Source organism: Myzus persicae, unplaced genomic scaffold (assembly GCF_001856785.1).
Source record: "Myzus persicae strain clone G006 unplaced genomic scaffold, MPER_G0061.0, whole genome shotgun sequence".
Lineage (NCBI taxonomy): Eukaryota > Metazoa > Arthropoda > Insecta > Hemiptera > Aphididae > Myzus > Myzus persicae.
In genome coordinates, this window is record NW_019101958.1 from 341007 (window position 1) to 362667 (window position 21661).

General features: G+C 29.5%; 1 protein-coding gene across 3 annotated transcripts in view; it reads right to left on the reverse strand.

Annotated features, from left to right (window-relative positions):
- The window catches only part of LOC111030856 (glutamate decarboxylase), a 98700-nt gene that overhangs the window by 61193 nt on the left and 15846 nt on the right, over positions 1-21661 (reverse strand). For 2 of the 3 annotated variants that reach the window (XM_022310552.1, XM_022310551.1), the window contains exon 2: positions 4495-4588. In XM_022310552.1, coding sequence (XP_022166244.1) covers positions 4495-4588 — 94 coding nt within the window. Of the gene's footprint in view, positions 1-4494; positions 4589-5860; positions 6037-21661 lie in introns of those variants that run through there. The other variant, XM_022310553.1, reaches the window with a different exon arrangement.

The following is a 21661-nucleotide window of genomic DNA, read 5'->3' on the forward strand; positions in this document are numbered from 1 at the left end:
CTCGCCGGTAACCCTCATCGACGAGGATTTGTGCAAGATTGATGGGAAAAGATAAACGCGAAAAAAGAGAGTGAGTGAGTGAGAGAGAGAGAGACTTTGGATGATGATAATAATAATAATAATAATAATAATAAAAAAGCAAAAGGAATATAAGAAAAGATACTATGCACACACACACTTCGGTTTGGTGCACGCGCCATAAACATTTCACTTACGGTGCGCATAGGTTAGGTCTTTTATCCGATATGTTGTTGGGGAAAGGGAAAAAAGTCATATTTATATGCACACGCGGCCCGCGAATCTCCTATACGCGACCCTCGGGTATACCAGACCACCCTCATTTTCGTCATTGATAAACAAGACTTGCAATCTGGTCGTCAACTGCATAATCTCTTCGATACTATTACAAATATATACACTGCACCCACACTGTTCGGGGTCCGAGATGGGTCCTGCATGCGTTAAGCACGAGAAATGATTTATATTTACAAATAGGTGTAATAACATATTATTATTATTATTATTATTATTATTATTATTACTACACGACTGAATAAACGAGAAAATTGTACAGGCATATGTTATCAATGTATTACAACCATAATTCGGTTGTACCAACTGGTTAATAATATTATGGTTATTGTCTTGCGTACTCGTTTACATTACCTCCAGACTCCCGCTCACTATTATTATTTATTTCTGTTCAGGTGACAAGTCGTTCTCTATAACTCACCGTCATCAATGTAACATTCAATATGATTTGGTAGGCTCATAGAATAAATTATGTACTTGAGCCTTTTAGTCGTCGTTTACTAAATACTAAGAAAAATCAACGATAACAAGTATTCTGATGATGAATTTAGAGATGCTCATTAATGATTCGAAGGAAGTGCTGTACTGCAAAGGCAACTACAGTATCTGTTTAATTAAGGTGACAATAAGGTTGTTGGTCCCGTCTGTATTTGTAGGTGGTATATTGAAAAGAATATTGAAAATCGATACACTGCTGTATTTAAATTGTCCCATTCTAAAACGTACTACGTCGAATAAAAAAGGTTGGATGTTTTTTCTTTTTTTGTTATAGTAAATTTTATTGAGTATCCAATAGGCTAAAATAGGTACTGCTTTTCGATTTGCATTCTCTGAACTTTGTTAAGTAATATTGTTAGTATGGGTATTCATTAATTTGCTTGAAAAAAATCTCACTGTCCATGTTTCTGTCCTACCTACTTTATCAAAACAAAGTTTCTCAAACTTCAAGCCTGTTAAATTTGTCTGTATTTTATCAAGAACTTTCAAGACATTTTATATGATTGAACTTTGTGCTCGTTATTATAATAAATATCAACTTCTTACGACATTTTTCTTAACACTCATGAATTTTCTGTCACTCTTCAAAAACTTTATGGAATTTAAATTTTAAAAGTTTACGATACCTACTTGTATACCTGTACATAATACATCAACAGCAATGTCAAATAAACTAACTTAGACAAGTGTTGAAATGTCTTATAAGCGTATATTATAAAATTGAAAAATATTACATTATGTAAATTTGATCTCATGATTGATTTTTTTGATAAAAATAAACTATAATATAATATTATTAAATACTTTTAAGATGAAATACAATTATTATTTATTATTGTTCTTTTTAACAATCACTTGCATACATCTACCTGCCTGATTAACCCTAACCCTATATAATATATTAGTTATTAAAATAATCGTAATTGTAATTTTTTTTAATTAAATGTATAGTTAGTTTTTATAACAGATTATACATATTGAAACACACCTTCCTCGTTATTTTGAAACAATTTACTGTCGATATTAATAATTATAGTATATTATTTATACTTAATTAATTATAACCAGTTGAAGAGTAGTTGGTTGGCTAATTCCCACTACAAGTGCCGGTTCTGAAAAGCGGATTGTTGGACTGATATAAATACAGTTTACTAGGTTATATTGTACAGATCCTAGAAACTTTTAAGTTATAACTATAGAGAAATATAGCAAGTACCTATACAAAGAAAAAAATAATTAAAATAAAATATAATTAAAAATAAATGATGGTGATTATGAGAACTCTGAGATGTAAAAATATAAATATTAAATACACACACTGGAGGGGAGGTAAAATTCTTTCGTCTCGGCTTTGAATTGTGTCAGGACTTATTTCATCGTTGCGGTGTGTGGGGACCTTTAATCGGAATATTTGTATGGTTATTAAACCGAAATTAAGATATTTTTTTCCCACTAAATCGTTTTCATAGAAAATTCACAAGATCCATGTATCAATACTAAGTAATAATAATTAGATTTAATATTGATACCAAAGTTCGAAATAATATAAATTTGGTTTTAGCAAGAAAAAATAAATATTGTAATAGAATCAAAACGCATATAGGTACCTACACATAATTCAATATATGTAATTTCTTTAAGTTACAACAAGCCAGAGCAGAACTTTCTCAGAAACTGATTCATGTTTTTAGTGAACCGATTTTTCAAATATGGTACGCACGTACACATAACCGAGGAAACGTGTAAATAAAACGTATGATTTGCCTGAAAAAGGCAGAAATATTACGGTAACCGTTGCTTGGATACGAACGGGACATTGCACAGAATGATGCAAAGCACAGTTGTTGCCATAAATATATTTGTGTACTATTATAATATATATGCGAGAGTGTAAGCCTGTGACCTAATCCCGTGTGCACTGCCTTTGCATAATATTCATGTACGAGACTCAGCTAAAGTATATTTATGTTTTATTTCCACATGAGAATAATATTATGTCAGTTAAGCCAACAAGCGAGTTCGAGAAATAAATACAAAAATTGTATTACGAATATAGTCTCGGTTAAATACAATTTATATACCGCCTACATTTTATTATTTTAAACATATTATAATATTATACATACTAAAAAACGTATTTGCTTAAAATAAAGTAAATCGACTTTAACGTATATATTAAGAGCGTAAGATGTATTCAAAATTGTGAAATTAATAATATCAAGTAATATAAAAAAGTATAGTGATTTTGTAATTGTAGTTTTTTGTGTTTTCGTTCACTATTTTGAATAATTCAATTTAATAGATTTAATCATAACTGATATTTTATAAAGTTAACAGTGCTCAACTAAGTTGTCAATAGTTATGATAAGTCTCATATTGAAAGATACTTGGCTAACAAAGGCATTAAACATGTATCAGTAAGTATCGTTGTTAAGACAGGACTTTGTTTGAGATGTTTGACATTGGTCTGAAAAATCATATTGGAAACTTGTTGTTATTACTTGTTAGAGACTTGAATAGGAATGAAAGACAACCGGTAACAATGTGATTTAAATTCATCAATACAATACATTGCACTTAATTATCTTACAATTTTTTTCATATTCTGTAGATATGTACTTAGATATGTAGATCCTGTACTTAGTCGTTTATCACAATATTTAAAATTCTAATTATAGTTTAAATTTTCTACATGGCTATGTTCATATACTGAGAACCAAGCTATCTCTATGACAAACTTTTAAACAAAGCTAAATAATTAAATAAGTTAAGTTGCAAACAAAAATAGTGAAAATACATTTTAAAATTAACGATTTTTTAATTAATATTAATATTTATTAACTATATATTAAATATTATAGGTAGGTGGTAAAAAATTAAAAAATGTACTTATTGAACACCCCCCCCCCCTTAGGCACGCCCCTGCTACCTACTATTATGAATATTGTTTATACATTTAAATTATTTGTATTAGAAAATCATACATATCTGTTATTTTGGTTATGTTTATTTATTCATTTTGACAATTATAATGAACTCATCGTTTAACTATTAAAACAACTTTAATGTCTTTAACTAGGTATTTAAAAAACATAACTCTAATGCTGATTGTTACTTATGAAATTATAAATTGTCAATTTTCTTTACCATCCATAAGGGAGTATCATTGAGTTTTTTCTTAGATTTCTATTAGGACAATATTTTATTAAGTGCCTATAATAAAAAATAATATAAAATAAACAAAAATTAGTACGTACACTTTCCAACTTGAGTTCCTAAACTGTTCTAATAATTACAAGAAATGACACAAATGCGATATTAACACAACTCAAAAGGCAGATTGTAATTATTAAGTATTATAGTATCCAGTAAGTTCAAGTAGAACATAAGTTACGAGTTTTTTTTGTTGAAATAACATCCTAATTACTAATTACTTAACACGTTATTAGTATACAATGCTCAATAAATACAATCACTGTATTCACACCATTACACCAATCATGGTATTATTACCATAACCACTTACTATACTAAATTTTAATTTGCTATATCGACACAAATTCAATGTCTTCACAAAAGGTATTTTTGCCGATCTCCAAATATATCATATAGGACTATAGCACATTCATATTATACTGTACATCATAATATAAATTATAATTATCATCAATCATCAATCCTTACCCGTTGAACGGAGTCCAGCCGTTTCTTTGGACAGCTGATACTTGGACTGTTGTCCATCGGGTTTGGAGTTCATCGCGATGGCGGTCGGCAGTATCTGAAAACAGTTAAAAGAGAAAAAAAGGGTTTCAAACTATTCGCGGTCATATTATGATATTCGCTAATCATGTAATTTGTTAGCGAGTGTATGTGTGCGTGCGTGTGTAAGTGCGATAAGGCGAGGTGCATAGAAGGGTCGTAAGTGGTCGTTGTGTACACTGCAGTGTGGGGAGTGGTGGGGAAGTTTAGGGTGTAGTCTGTACCCACACAACATAATAATATTATAATATTATATACGTCGTTGTTTTGTTTAACGTGTGCCTGCAGAGGTTTATGTATATATACACGTCTTCATGTTGCGGCAGGACTCGATAAGACGTACGGTTTGTCGCAAGAGGTACCTTATATAATATGCTTGAATGATTGCCAATAAAATTAAATAAAATTTATAATACGAGACAAACAAAAATAACTCATAATAAATAATAGAATAACAACAACAAATATATTTATAACAATATCAATTTGTTACAACATTTGTCACGAAAACGAACCTATAGAAAGAAATGGATGGAAAATAATAATTGTTTGCGATATTTCCTTGTGTCAGTGACAGTGGCGTCATTAGTTCTGGGGGGGGGGNGGGGGGGGGTAGCCGAGTTAGAAATGTTATCCCATTGTTATTGAGATCGGAATTTGTACTTAATATTAAATAATTATATTATGAGTTGTTTTGTGATGCATTTTAATATTGTTGTCATATGGATCGATTTCATAATTTCATACTATAATATATATGTTATGCTGATTATCATTGTTATAACTTATGAGTTATTATAAAAATTAAATATAATAGTATACCTAATATAATATATCATGCATTGATGCCATATAAATTATCAATTTCTGTCATAAATCTAAAAAGGTTAGTAAATGATGTGTATCTAAACATGTACTTTCCCGGCTACCCATGTACCTACTAATGGAAATTCTTCGACCAACAAGAGGATTCCCTTAAATTGGAAACCAAAACGTTAAAAGCAGGACATTTTTTGTATCATTCAGATAATAAGTACAAGGAATAATATGGGAAAATGTGAAATGACGCCACTGCCAACTTACTCAGAAGACGAACGGTACAGTTTATTTGATACGATTATTGTAACCATCATACAATAATTTTAAGAGTTCTGATTGCGTAATACTAAGGCTAATAATAATAATAATAATAGTAATAGATTTTATCATATCAATAATATTATAATACGGTCGTTGCAGCGGTAGACCGTTTTCCCGCCGCCGACGACGATGAGCAGAGTCGCGTATTTACCGGATTATTCAGACACGAGTTTCTTCGCTGCTGAGACGGCAGTAAGTCTTGTCGTCACGGCTGGACGGTGATCAAGACTTGTGGGAGTGATGAAGTGGCACGGCAGTGGTGACGGTGCGATAAAGTGCAGTGAGCTCGAAGACGACAGTCGGCTGCAGACGAGCGAATGTCGTCGGAATGGATTTCGCCAGAGAGAAAACAGGGCACGTCGTGATATTCCCCCCCGCGAGCTCCGGGTCGAAACCGCCCCCGTCGGACCTACCTGCGCGGGGCCCGGCGTAGGCGTGCTTGCCGCGCTCGCGCACGTCGACCGCCCTCCCACGGGCGCGAGTCCGCCTACAACCCCTTCATCCCCCAGATAACCCCCCCGATAAAAGCCCCCCACCGGCCAGTCACCGGTCGCGTTTACCCCTTTTCGTCCACTCTAATCAAGGCAGCGGTGGCAGACCTATATATATATAATATTATACAGACTAATACGATATCGATTAGTTAGTAGGCAGCAGGAAGGCGGGGAACTCGAGCCGTAGGACAATTTTTTGCTCACCGCCGACTTTTTTGCGTATTGTGATCGCAGGCCTATATTATATTCGTGTACGGACGGAACGACCTAAATAAAAACACGACTCCTGTGCTATGATATAATTCATCGGTGGTGAATCATAAATCATAAATATCCTGTTGACGGACTTCGTTTTATAATAAAATATATATAATATTATATATAACTCTCTGGGGGAAAAAAGGGAAAGAACGAACTGTAATCATACTATCAATAATTTATACAAACCAAAATAATTAAGAAAATAACTAAATATGATTTTGAGAATTACTATGTGACCGTATAGTACAGCTGTAGGTAATAGATAAATAGGTACCTAATCACTGCCGGTCTTAGATTTTTTGTCACCCTAGGCAAATCTAATTTATATTCATATATAAATATATATCTAATTCCTATTCATTAGTTAAATCGTTTAGGTGAGAGGGAGGCAAGTAAATATTAAAATAAATGTAATGTGAAAAAAATACAAGCTACCTATAGCTTATAATCGACATGGCGACATTAAGCTGCAACTATCGCAAATTATAAAAAAAAAAATATGGAATAAATGCAACTACAATAACCAAAGTACATCAAATTAAATTTATTTTGCCAGCCTTTTCTTGTGCAAAACTAGTCAATAATTGTTTTAACTCAAAATCCGACAGAAATTGGAACATTTGTGGACAAGCTACATCAATTGAGCGCAGTAGGAATCAATTCAAAATATGCAAGAAACCAACCACCTACGGAATATACCCCATGTGATCATGGGGAGTTACCCTTACTGTAAAACATCTGGTGACAGAGTGCAGAGATGAAAGAGAAAAACATAATAAAGTAACGAACCTGTATGAAAAAATCGGACCCGACTGTCAGCCAGAAAACGTCATGTCATTCCGCAGGAGCATCGAAATGAAGAAATACATTTAAGAGAAACACAAACAAATAATTATAAGTTCCATATTATTGTAATCGAATTGTTACCAAAAATAAATAAAATATAATGTATAAGGCTCAAAAAAAAAACAAATAAAATAATATAAAAATATAAAATATAATAATAATAATATAATTTTAATGTTATCGTAGTAGGCAATGGCAAATGCACAAGGTAAAGCTATTATAATAATATTTTTCATCTACTTCGTCTACTTATTATTTAGCCATTGTGTACAATGCCAGCATAAGTAAAACGTTTTCCTACTTTGATCACTAAAACCGGGCACTAAGCACAATACCAGATTTCATATTTTGATGGTATGCATAAAAATTTAAGAATAAATCATTACTGCACTATAAATCAAAGCCCGAAGGCCAAAGGGTAGACTGTAATCTAAGTATATTATTATTCAAGGTGAGAATGTGACAATAGCTTGTAATATTTCTTTTGCTTTTAATAATAATAATTATTATTGCATAAGAATAAGAATATTTATTATACTTATTCAAATTATGAACACAATTTATAAATAATATTACTTATACACTATTTAATATAAATATATAATATTATATTCCAGTTATACGATCGTATAAATAATCATATTTAATAATGATTTTAAATTAAATTAATTTTAAATTCTAAGTATTACATTCATCTTTCAAACTGACGATATATTATAAAGTGTTAGCTCTGTTAACACCTATTATTTATATTTTGGATGGACAATGGAGTTCACATTCTAAAATTATCATTGTTATTAAATACGACCTCTTGTTTTGATAGTAGACAATGTTAATATTTAATAATAATAATCAAATATTTATGCATACGCCTTAGTATATTTGAATGATAAAAAAATGCAGTTTGAGCAACAAATTATTATATATACATTATATATTATAACAGTTATAATATAACAGCATAGATTTTATTTTTAAAGAATTCCCTTGTTATAACAGTGTAATTTTAAATTCTGAGCGGAGCGATTTGGCAACGGTGGGTGTGTTTTTTTGTGTATGGACACGCGATAATAGTAGTCGATATAATCCTTCGATTTTCAACTTCAGTTTATTTTCTGATGGGAAGATGAATCTAGTAAGTACTTTAGAAATGTCAGAAAACATCAATACATGACTACATCAACACTCATTTTATTTGAAAATCGAAAAATGTAATAGAATTTTCTACGTAATTTGATTATTTAATTAAAATGAAAGAATTCGATGATTATAAACTAAGAAAAACGATTTAACACTTCACAGAAGAAACCAAAAAATTGTAAAATGTTCTAAATATTGTTGAATAACCCGAAAGTATAGTACCTACTATAGTACCTACTTGTATAACAATGAAGTGAGTAGAATTTTACAACCTATGAAATGTGATGCTATATAGTATTTAATGAGTATCAGAAAAACGGATTACTATCCAATCGGATAGCTATGGTTTTTGTTTTCAAATAATATTTTTTATAAATATTTAATGGATAATAATTCACAGTCTTTTACGAAGAATAAACCATAGACTTATAATAATGTAATAGTATTGTTGTGTTATTCGATGACTGAAATCTTTATTTTTCGTGGCCATTTTTCGGGCTTATAGCTTTCGCTTTTCAGTGAAGCCAGTCTCGCACCCGGGTGCAGAACACGTGACGAAAAGAACGTGACCCGCGAATAAGCAAAATTTAGTTTCTCGTGAACTATGTCACACAGCATTATACACAGCGTACCTTTAATATGTATTTTTTTTTCGTCCGATGACAGCGTTCGCGCCAATAACAATAACAATATATTATTATAACGACGCCGGCGAGGGACTTGCAGCAGCAGCGAATATAATATATTTGTTGCGAATACCGTAACGTACACGATATGAAGGGGTTGGATGGACAGGGTGGCCTTGAGGATGAGAGGGGGGGAGGTCTTTCGCGAGGGCGTGATCTGGCTAGGGCCGTGGCAAAGGCGATTCGCTTTTTGGCACGTATTAACATTTTTTAACAAAACTTTCCGAGGAATTGGCAATAGTAGACGTCGTCGTTGTCGTCGTGACACTAAACGCTAATCAATTTTTCTCCTCGACTTTCGCAAGTTTCCAGAACGTCAAAGCCTCCAAACCGACCTCTCCCACACCCTCCTACATATCACACATGACCAGGTCATGTGGCCCATATTTGTATGTTTATTTATTATTTTATATTGTATACATTGAACTTATCCAATAAACCGCTCTCATCCAGCACCCTATAGCACGTATCGAACTGTATCGTATTATTATTTATACATATAGGTACGGTTTGATCTAGGTGGTAAATCACATTTCGAAAATGGTGCGTCGGCCGTAATCCATTTGCAAATGATGTTATTATATTGTACACATATAATAGTATTATAATACCTTCCTAAAAATTAAACTATATTTACAGGGTGATCCTTTTAACGTAAGACAACTAATCACTTATTATTTCAGAAATACTAACGTTTTTGAACATATTTCTTTTACCTTCAAAATTTTTGGTAAAAAAAAAATTATATTTTTTCTGACAACATACACCTACATTTTTTGTTTCATTTTCTGAAGTAAAACATTATTCAGTCTATAAAAATCAAATTTTGGTCGAGTATGGTTTATTAGTTATAGGTATTTACATTTTAAATAAGCTGAGTAGTTGACCAACAGCTTGTGGGGTACCCCAGTACCACTCCACCCAGCTCATCGTTATTTTAAATACTTATAAATAGGGTGCGGATTTGTATGTATTTACATATTTGTCTTGCATGATAATATTCGAATGATTCCTTTATAGAAATACGTTACAGGATTTTCTGATTATTTTAAGCAATGTTTGATATTACATATTTTCACATACTTAATCTTAATTACATATTTTTACATTTTTTACTAGTGTTACATATTTTTGTTAAATATTGAGCTATTTACAAAATTAATAATGTATCACCATTTTATATTATGTGTTGTTTTCTCCAGGTTAAATTAGATCAGAATTTTCCGAAGTTGAATTTTTTATATCAACTAAAAAAAATTTTCCTTAAAGCACCCTGTCATGTAAATTTATTTAAAGAAAATTACCCCCAAACACCTCTTCCCCCGGAGCCAGTGATAATCTCGCTGGGGTACTTGGTTACATGCTGCAGCTGCATATTGTTGCGACAATTTAAGTGTCATTGAAAATATGATTTCCAAAATTGAAATAGATGTTGTTTCAGCATCCTAACTTCAGTGAATAAATACTTAATTTGAATGTATTCTCAATAATTAATGTTACTAAAATAGCAATAAAATGTAGTGTTGTATAATTTATATTTACCTACTTATTTAATATACTAATTTTACAATTTTTATTTTCAAGAATAAAAACCTTTTTTTACATATTCTGTATTTTTAATTATTAAATATTTGTATAAAATTAAATACATATATATGTACATATTTTTGAATTTTGAATACATACAAATCCGCACCCTACTTATAAATCATAAGCTACTACGAAATTTGAATTTTATACATCAAAGTACACATGCAAATATTTTGCTTTGGAATAAGAAATTAAAAAATACGCTGCCATTATAAATAGTAAACGATATTAATTTTTAAGCACTCTAATAAATAAAATAAAATAATAAAATATACTGAAATATTTTCAAAAACGTTAACAGTTTTTGAAATAATGGTTGTCTAACATTATACATGGATCACCATTTACCTGATTTATGTACCATAGCGAGGGTATTTTGCAAACGGAATATAACTATGTGTAAGACTTCATTAGTAATTTTCTAAAAAAACAAATAAAGACACACTCAATGAGAATTTATAAGGTATTGGCGTATCTCCATAATTTCGGGTGTAAATATTTAATATATGTAATAGACATGACGTGATACGGGACTGGAGAGCTTAACAATATTTCCCTGTTTTTACAGATAGGTTTGACTTATACCAGTTTGAATAATAAGTAATAATACTATTTCATAGTTCTACCATAACTCAATCAAAACCAACGACATTGACGTGTTAAATTGTATTTTGATACTATTATATTACGCTTAACATAGCTACGCCTACCATTGTGTGATGGGATTTCGTAGTATAAAATATAATTAAATGCGCGTATATTGACATATCTGTACTTGTTGTAGATTGCATTTTGAAAATCATAATAGTGTAATTGTTAAGCATTTAATTATAATATAATATCATTATTTTATATTAAATCGAAATTTGGTGAGTTTAATCTATATTAGTTCCACATAAAAATATTTTATCGGTTTTGTTAAGCCAAATCAAATATAAAAAAAACCTTAAATAACTAGGTATGTATGTACTATGTAATATGAGAACCATAATATTACACGACTCCTGAAAATGAAAAAACTCCAATCAGCAACGAGCTTTGTTTGAAAGCCTGATCTAACTTGGACAGATTTTGAAAAGTCGGCAAAGCTAGAAATGTGTATTCAAAAATTGATAAATCAACAAAAGCTGTTTTCAGAATTTTTCAGTTAGTCGACAAAAATAATAAATAATTAAAAACATAATTGCACTTCTTCTGTATTTTGAAAATCTTCATAACATATACACAATAATTTTGTTTGCTGGTGCCTAGGTAAGCCGAGCCATAATAAGATGGCTCCTTAAAAAAATATTAAAAAATTGATGAATTGTATTTTTGAATAACTTTTATACTGAAAAAACTGAATTGACACCGAATAGTTTTCAGTCATGTATTTTAATCATTTTAATCATTTTATTTGAATTTGCAATGTGAGTTTAATAGTTTATTATATAAGTATTTACTTTATATATGGACAGTAAATATATTATCGATTTAGTACATTTAAACCCGAAAAGAAAATTTTAAAATTATTATTTTTGGTAAATAAACATACATTTAATTTTATTTATAAATATATTTTCCATTATCGAGATCCGGATGAAAATAAAATGCATAAATATTTCCCTGAGTTACAATGAAAAATAGTGGGGAAAAGCTGTACGGAATGAAAGGATGAAAGGATTTAAAATTCCCCTGACATTAATTTATCAAAATATATATTTCAATGAGTTTCTATACGATTATTGATGAAGATAGTTTTCGGAAATAACTCATACAGTTACTTTTTATGATGTGAAGCGTGTTAACCATTGATGCAAATAAATATACTTTGGAGATTAACGTCTGAGAAATTCCTTAAGACTCTCCGATATTTTTATGATATTGTTTTTGTTTACTGCAACGATTTAAGTAAACGTATTCGTTTGCATTTACTTTGGTAACCTACACTCAGAATAGCTATTATAGTCTATTACACCGTTCAAGATAATATTTATATTTATTCAACATCATACATTATTATAGAAATTGGTCTTAAAAATTTAGAGTTTGACACTAAATGTCTATCAGCTTTTCTCAATCAGTATAAGAAGAATCACAACTTTAGCTCCTGTGTAAGTAATTAATCCAAAATAAAATACAAAATATATCATGAAATACATTATGTAACTAAATTAATAATATCACTTGGGGATAGATGCTCTTCGCACAGGCCTAATCAAAAACAAATACAGGGATCAAAAGAAATGCTGTGTTCAGTAAAAAATTTGTATAGGCCATATATTATTATCTTAAATCGTTAATTAACTATTACCACCTATTCTAGTTATGTATTGTAATAAAGTTTTTGAAAATTGAATATGATAACATACACATATTGCACTTGTACTACAGTCATCACTCATCATTTATAATTTATCACCCATACTGACTAAATAGTTAATATACTTATGTATTTTGAATTGTGTTCTGCAGAGCGATTGTATTCTGTTAAATTATCAATTTAACTTTAACGTCAGAGTGTGATTTTATTGTTGACTAATGGCGTTAAAATATAATTATAACAATCACTATAATAAACACTCATTAATCTAACCAATTAGAATTGGTTAATAATAATATAAATTTAAATTAATAATATCATTCAATTATAATAATACAATTTACAATATCTTGATAGTCAAATATTTAACTAAATCTCATGAAGTTTAATATTAATAATGCATAACTCCGATATGTACCTAAATCACATTCATTGCGTGTCAGTCACACACAGGTTAAGCTATTAACTATAGTTTAAATACTTAATACATTTATTTTTATACCTAATATTTGCATAAAATATTCTAATGTATATTTTAAACAGATTTAGACTTATATTCATGCATATTTGCTATAAACAGTAGGTATACACTATACACTGTAGTTATAATATATTATAATTAAGGTGCTTTGAAATTAAAATGATTCTTAATGCTTTATTTTCATAATTTTTTACGTCGATATACTATTAGTTTTTTTCATGAACATAAAGGTAATTTGTAATCAGTACAAATATACATATTAGGAATATATTTCAGACTATTTCTCTTATATTACCAATTATAAGTGTTTATAACTATTGATATTAGTGTTATTGGTGCATTTTATCATTTAGATACACCAATAAAAAATATTAAAATATTATTTAGGTACTTATGTCTTATGTGGCATCGCTTCATTTTAATTTGTTTTTTCATAAATGTGTAAACTAGAGGCAGAATAGAAGAGGATTATAATACCATTTACATTTACTATAAGCATATGGTTTTGAAATATTAATAATCACAAATAATGGACATTTCACAAGATAGCATGTACCTGCTATAAGTCTTAGTTAAACAGATAATAACTTACACAATTATGGCGCATACTTATGTTCATACGCTGTGCCAAAAGGATTATATAGTATATAAACGAGAAGAGAAAGTAATTAAGTCTATTCTTGACTAATCGTTTTAGAAATGTGAACACATCAATGAACACTGATATACTTAAGTTTGTACTTAATCCTTAAGGACTAACGACGTCTAAAGTAGTAACGTATAAGCTTATATAATTGAGGGTCTGGCCCGTTTATGTTAAAAAGTTTCTCACGTATATTTGTACAAATTTACAATCAAAGTTAACTGAGCGTTGCATCTGAAAGTCAGACGCTTTTAAAATTTAGTTTTTATAAAATAATGGTTTTTTATGAAAAACCTGTAAAAATAAAATGGTGGAAAAAATAGACGAACAAGCACCACATTTGAATAGTATATTGAATATTTTCGTCATGTCTGAATTTTTATAATATTGTGGTTCTGTTAGAAAATAAAAGAACAATACATTTTTATTTCAGTGTTATTGGTATATTAAGAGGAAATGATGTATGTATATGTTGTCTCTGATGTACAAACCTACAACCTAGCAATATTGTGTTGTTAGTTTTATTCTTAAAATAAATTAACCTATTATCAAATTTAAAGTAAGTGTATTAAGATGATTTTTAATATATTTAAATTAAATTCAAGTACAAAAAACAAGTTTATCTGTGTTTTACCTTTAAATTGTATAAAAGGTTAATTTGATATATTTTACTGTAATATCAAGATTAACAACATCACATTGATTCTGCTGCAAATGCAAATTTCCTATAATAATATTTACATCAATAATACGGACAAAACATATACAGGTGCCACGTCCTAAACAATACCTATGACCAAATAATAATTTAGACGGTCAATGTAGAACTGTAAACTACACGAACATGACTTACAGATTTTGTTCTACAATTGCTATTGAACAGGGATGGTGTTATACAACTAATATAATTTATAGCTGTATAGCAGAAACACTTGTAATTAAAACTATACACAATGGTTACTAACCACGCATGCTCAATCTTGTATTTCCTTTAATAATGAATTTATTCGAATTCTGGTTATGGAATTTTTAAATATATTATCATAGACATATTGTTTCTACTACTTAAGGAGTGTTCTGTGTCGATAAAAATGTCTGTTTCTTTCAAAAATCAAAACCTCCTTTTTACTGTAAATTATTTAGTGGATCATTTGTTTTTGAAAATCGAATTATCTAATTATGAAACTCAAATTACAAAATTCCAATTTTTAACTCATTTAGCGTCGTGTAATAAAGATATTGGGTCTACTGGGCATGCAGGGTCCGTGATATACCTAATTGTTTGGAAGATATAGTGATTTAAAAAATTGTTGTAATTAATAGTGACTAATAAACTATGGTATGTTGCAAGTATATTTTAAATATCAATTTATTGTCCAACTATAACTAATCAATTTTAATTTTTATAGTAAGCATTCGAAACGAACTGTCTGAGATTCCATAAAATGTGATGATGGTTTGTACAACCAAATTAACACTTCAAAAACATGCAACCTATTCTACCTATACTGGTTCACTTTTTGTGAAAACTTGCACAAATGCAACCACAATATGTCATATGCAATATGCCAATATATCATCTATGTACGGTTATTTCCAGATGACACTGTTAATGCATTGTTGCCGAACCGTGTGATGACGACATGAATTAATGTACAATACCACTAGTACCTACTTGTAAATTAAAAAATATATCAATGGTTGATCGCAAACAAACGTATTAATTTTATTACACTGCATAGTATGGCAGGTGCATGCATATTATAGAATATAAGCGAATATTTACGGAGGCTGTGCAATTCCGATAAGCTTGACAACCGTTAAGTTCAAAAAAGGATGCGTCGTAAGGAACCCAAACGTGCTTCGGTATAAATATAGGCCCCCGGAAAACCAATTGTTAATCAGGCTGTAAATTTAATACACCTAAAATTATTTGTAGGTTCTAAAGTCTCTAGGAAATTCTCTAAAAATGCCGTATGTATATAATAAGTCAAATAATTAAGAGTCAAAAATGCGAATACAATAATTTCAAACTTAAATTCGTTGTTACATAATTTGAAGGTTTAGCTATACGTTGCACAATAAACTAAAAAAATTAATTTTGCAAACAAATTCATGATTTTGTGTATTCATAATAGGAGAGACATAATAATATTATACAACACTAGTAAATCAAAATAATAGTCAATAAAGTATTAAAATGTGCATAAAAATATGTTAATCGGTGGAAATTTATATTTTATATTTTTGTTTGTTTTTCGAAAATATACTATATTTTTATTTGATAGTTTATCCGGTCCCTATTCCCAGTACCTTATGTTAATTAGATTTAAATTGGTTTTCACACCATTTTACTATTGACCTAATAGCAAATTGTAATTAAATTTATTGATGTCTATAAAAAAAAAAATATCAGTGCGGCGAGATTTTAAGTTATAATCGATTTAATATGAAATATTAAACTATCAATTCAATTATACAGTAGGTATAGGTGTTTACAGTAACATATACTAGAAACAAAAAACATGTAATTTTCCATGTGTCATATGGGTTGTTGTATTAGTTACAATATTCAGAGACGATTCAAGTGGCTTATCTATACATAACTTTTGTATGGTGGAGAGGAGGCAGGGTTCAATGGAAGAATCTAACCTAAATCAGAAAAATAGGCAATTTTAACATATAAATGATTACACTAATTATTTATAATTCTTTAAAAAATATGGTGATTAATTAATAATTTGTGATGAAATAACTTTATTTGGGTAAGCCTCCAGTTCCATGAATTCAAAGGCCTAGAGTTATGCTGTTATACATAATATACAGTTATATTTTAGTATCTCAAATACTATGAATATTTTTATATGATCTTATTAATAATAATTTAAACAGTCCAGATGTTCTTAAAACTTTAAATTTTAAATATACTCATTTAATAATAGAAAGACAGAAAATGCATGACATTTATGCAGAAAATAAAATAAAAAATAGTCTCACTTATACTTTTATGTGCGTATAAACGTTGATATTTTTAATTTTAAAAATGTGGAAAAATTTAAATTAAGGTCAATATTCATTTGTATTGTTATATTATCAATATTATTGTTATTTATTTCCATCCACCATTGTTATGTATTGCTTGTAAGCTAAAACTTAGTACGTACCTACTATTGTATTTTTAATTATTTATTTTTTTTTTTTTGTACAACAAACTATACCTTTTAGTAGATTACCAATAATTGGCTGTTATTCATTATTATATTATGTAAAATGAAGTTTCTTCCGTATAAATAAAAAAAAATTATTATTTTATTAAACTGTCACGTTATGATAATATATTACATCCTATACACGGCCGTGTGCACAATATTAAAATATTATGTATTAGTGTAATTTTATTCTATAACCGTACTCCGAGATTCCCATGTAAACGGGGTTGACCTAAAAGGGAAATATCGAATTTCGAACTATTCTCGCAGAAGCGGCTGCTGCAGTGACGGTGGCGCTAAGTTCCCTCCAGAAGGGGACTTTTGGACGGCACGTACTTAAAAACATAATCGATAGCCTATGGTTCGGGATTCTTCGGGCGTACGGATCCCCTGTCCTTCCTGGTTTCTAGGGTTGTAGAAGAGGGCGCGAAGGCGGGTCAGCGATGTTTGACCTCGTTTTTTGGATCCGCCTACAAAACGGTCCCGACGAGACATACTTGTGTGTTCGTGAGCACACACACAAACATGCAGGCGGTCGGGTGAACCTTCGGATCGCTATAGGTATGAAAGTATATACAAGAGAAGAAATGTTTTAGAGTTGAAGAGGAAGTATTAAGTACTTACGACTTAACGATGACGATTCCTCTGAATCGGACACGAAATCTTACGTTAATCGAAATACATCCCCCTTACACCCCGAAAGCGAAGGGGTATTAAGTATTATATAATATAAATCACATTCTGTTCTAAACCAGGACTACTGTAGAAACGAAAGAACTTCAAGATGATGATGATAATAATAATAATAATAATAATATGTGATGTCTGTGGAGGTGGATTGGAGTTCCCCCACCCCTAAGATCGATATCACCTAATTCACCGAAAAAATCATCAGACTAATTACACTGGTCACTGAGTAAGAAAAAAGTTCAAAATGATTGCAACTTATTGTCCAATTATTTTTTAGAGATTATATAATCGTATAAAACCTTATAATTTGATACGATTCCACTCGTACATGAATATAACTTTTCAAGTGGTAAGTATTCTATGTTGTATATTTCTACCTTATGAAATTTGTGTAAACATTCATATTATAAATAGTTCAAATGTGTAAAAACCAAAAAAACAGTTTTGGCCTTGCAATATTTTTTTTAAAATTAATTAATATTCCGATTATAAAATAGTTTCAAAGTTGAAAGTTCCACTCCCCCCCCCCCAAAAAAAATGGTTAGCCACTATAACAGCTTAATAATTGTATTGTTTATTTTGCTATAGGTATTAACTTTAAATTATGATAAAAAAATTATCAACTATCAAAATTGAAACATTAGGACATTAGGTAGGTATAACATAATATTATATATTTTATACTTTTCATTCTGGGAACTATAACTATTCTCTATTATTATCGTCACGAAATCGCTTGTCGAAATTGTGTAGACATACGACAATACAGACAAAACTTGGAACGTCTTAGATTAGGTACATTTTTATAGATACAATTTGGTTCATCGCAGACCGCAGGTATCGTTGAGTTAACAAATTCAACTTACATCTTATTACTTATTTAATATTAATACATAGTAACTAGTATTGATTATTAAAGTAATATTTTATATAAATAAATGATAAACTATTATAAGTAATAGTGGTTAATTCTCTGATCCTCTTCAATCAGAATAATAAAGCCGCTTAGGTCAAATATTTTTCAGAATTAAAACCCAATCATCCCAAGTATAGGCGTTATTTTGGTCAGTCCATAAGGGCTAAATCATTAAATAATAAATCCTCGCTTCCAACCACTAACGTACACAAAAAACGATTATTAGTTATTAGATTTTCGTAACATTGTATAAATGATAATGATTTTGAAATTTGAGAGTATTTTGCGAGCGGCTGTGATTACGGTTGGCTATATTAGTGGTCAACTGCTTTGCATTCCACTCAAAATTCTGAAATTACCTATGCCCTTAGGTCGTTGCAGTGTTATATTATGTGGATAATATTTACGTATGCAAAATGAAGTATTCGGAGGGCAAAATAATCAGAAACGTAATATCAGGTACCTATATTAACCCGGGAAATTGGTATTTCTGCCTTATTGTGCTGGGCCCAAAATCAAGTTTACATTGTGATACGGAAAGTTTAACTTAGTAAATATAGTATACGTCATTTTTTTAATAAAAAATCTATTATTATTATTAAAATACATATTATGTACAATAGGTATAACCCAAAAATCAAAATGTTGTTATTTCTGTGGGATAAGCATTTATACATTTCCACAACAAATCTATTAAATATATAAAGAGAATATTATATGGGATGCAAATTCCACCCCTGTTGTAGCTAATCACACTTATTTATGTTGTTTGTCGATTGATAGTAATTATTTCAATAATATTTGTAATAAATATTATCATCCTTTGTTTTTTTTGTGTAATTGTATTTATGTGTAATAAAAATATTATATACATTTATGCACAAATTAATTATGAGGAATGCTACTTGAATAAAACGATTATATTTAAATTACAAAGTCAAGGTATATTGAATACCTATGATATGGTTCAATATTTTATTTGTTTCATCGAAAAATACATTTTAAGAAAAAATAACAATATGTAAATCAAATTAGAGCATTTTTTTGTAAAATTTAACTCAAATTGATATTTTTTATGATATTTAATATCATGCCTTCGACATACATATGAAATGGACTACACCAGCTGCAAAAGTTTAGGATTGACAAGCCATAATGAAATATTAAAATTAGAAAATTAAATTCTTACTGAAAGATAAAGCAAAGGATTTCAAGGATTAGAGATCATGCATTCATGTCTGAAGATATTAAAATGAAATATTATGATTAATGATAAAACTTGTATAATAACGATATTAATAATTTAATATCATCATTACTTAGATGTAACATTAACACAGACACATTATTTGTCATTCGTCTAAGTCTGGAATATTTACGATTTGGTAATTACACTGATCATTATAATTATAATATGCCAGATCTCGCACACTCTTTTAATGTTGCAAATTTAAAGTTATCACTTCCATACGAAGAAACGTATTACAAAGTTTAAATGGCCAGTCATTAACATCAAAACTCGTTCTCGGAAAACTTGAAATATTAAATATTTTATAATCGTTGTATAAACGAAGAACACTTAATCTATAATAAAAATTGTTTTTTATTATTCATTGAAAGAAGTCAATTATCCTATCACTGCATCATATGAAATAGGGATCTATCAATAATAATTAATTTATTATGATAATTATTATTTTTATATAGAACAAAATGTCCCGTGATTTTAAATTTTAATACCATTAGGGACAGCTCTAAATTTTTTTTATCATATTATATCATATTCACCAAAAACTTATTTCAAAAACATAGACTTAGGTATACTAATCCAATGTGGTTTTATTGTTGAATGAGAAAACGGAAAAACAAGATATGATTCCCTGTATAGAACGAACGCTGCCCCATAATTATTGCGACACTAACAAGAAAAAGACGTGATCAATACCAAAGTTCACTCTTCTCCAGAAGACGAAGAAAACATATTGATACTGTTATAATTAGACATGCGCAATGAATAAGGCAGTAACTCGATTTTTCAACTTTTTTTTTCAATTTACAGTTTCTGTTTTTCTGGATTTCTGAAGATGTTGAATCAACGTGGAATCAACCAAAGACGTTCATACAAGAAGATGCAATTACTGTTACCTTCGTTGGAAATTGAAAAATAACAATGGCAACAAATTGAAAAAAAGTAGTAAAATTGAGTTACTACATTATTTGTTGAACATGTTGATATTGATCTCATGTATTTATTTAAATTACTAACCAATTTATTATGTACTTTAAGGTGAGTCAAAATAATTAATTTCTAAACAAATGTTGAACTTAAAAATCAGTATTGAACGTAATTTACAAACAGTTTAATTAGACCCTTGTTTTTTTAATTAGCTCAACTCTTAATTTAATATGATGATGCGTTAATCTAAAAAAACGAAAGTATTTCTCGATAATTTGTTATGATTAAGAATATATACAAATAAATAAATAGTTGTTTTAAATGGTATGTTTTAGGACGTTTGTAAATTTAATTTATATTTCGGACTAAAAAAAAACGGTGTTGGTGAGTTGTGGCCCAATCCCTAAATAGCGTACGAGTTGCGGCCCGGGTTTGTGAGAGGTACGTACGTATTGCGGCCATACAATAATGTATTGTGTATATTGTATATATTACATATATATATTATATACTTTATG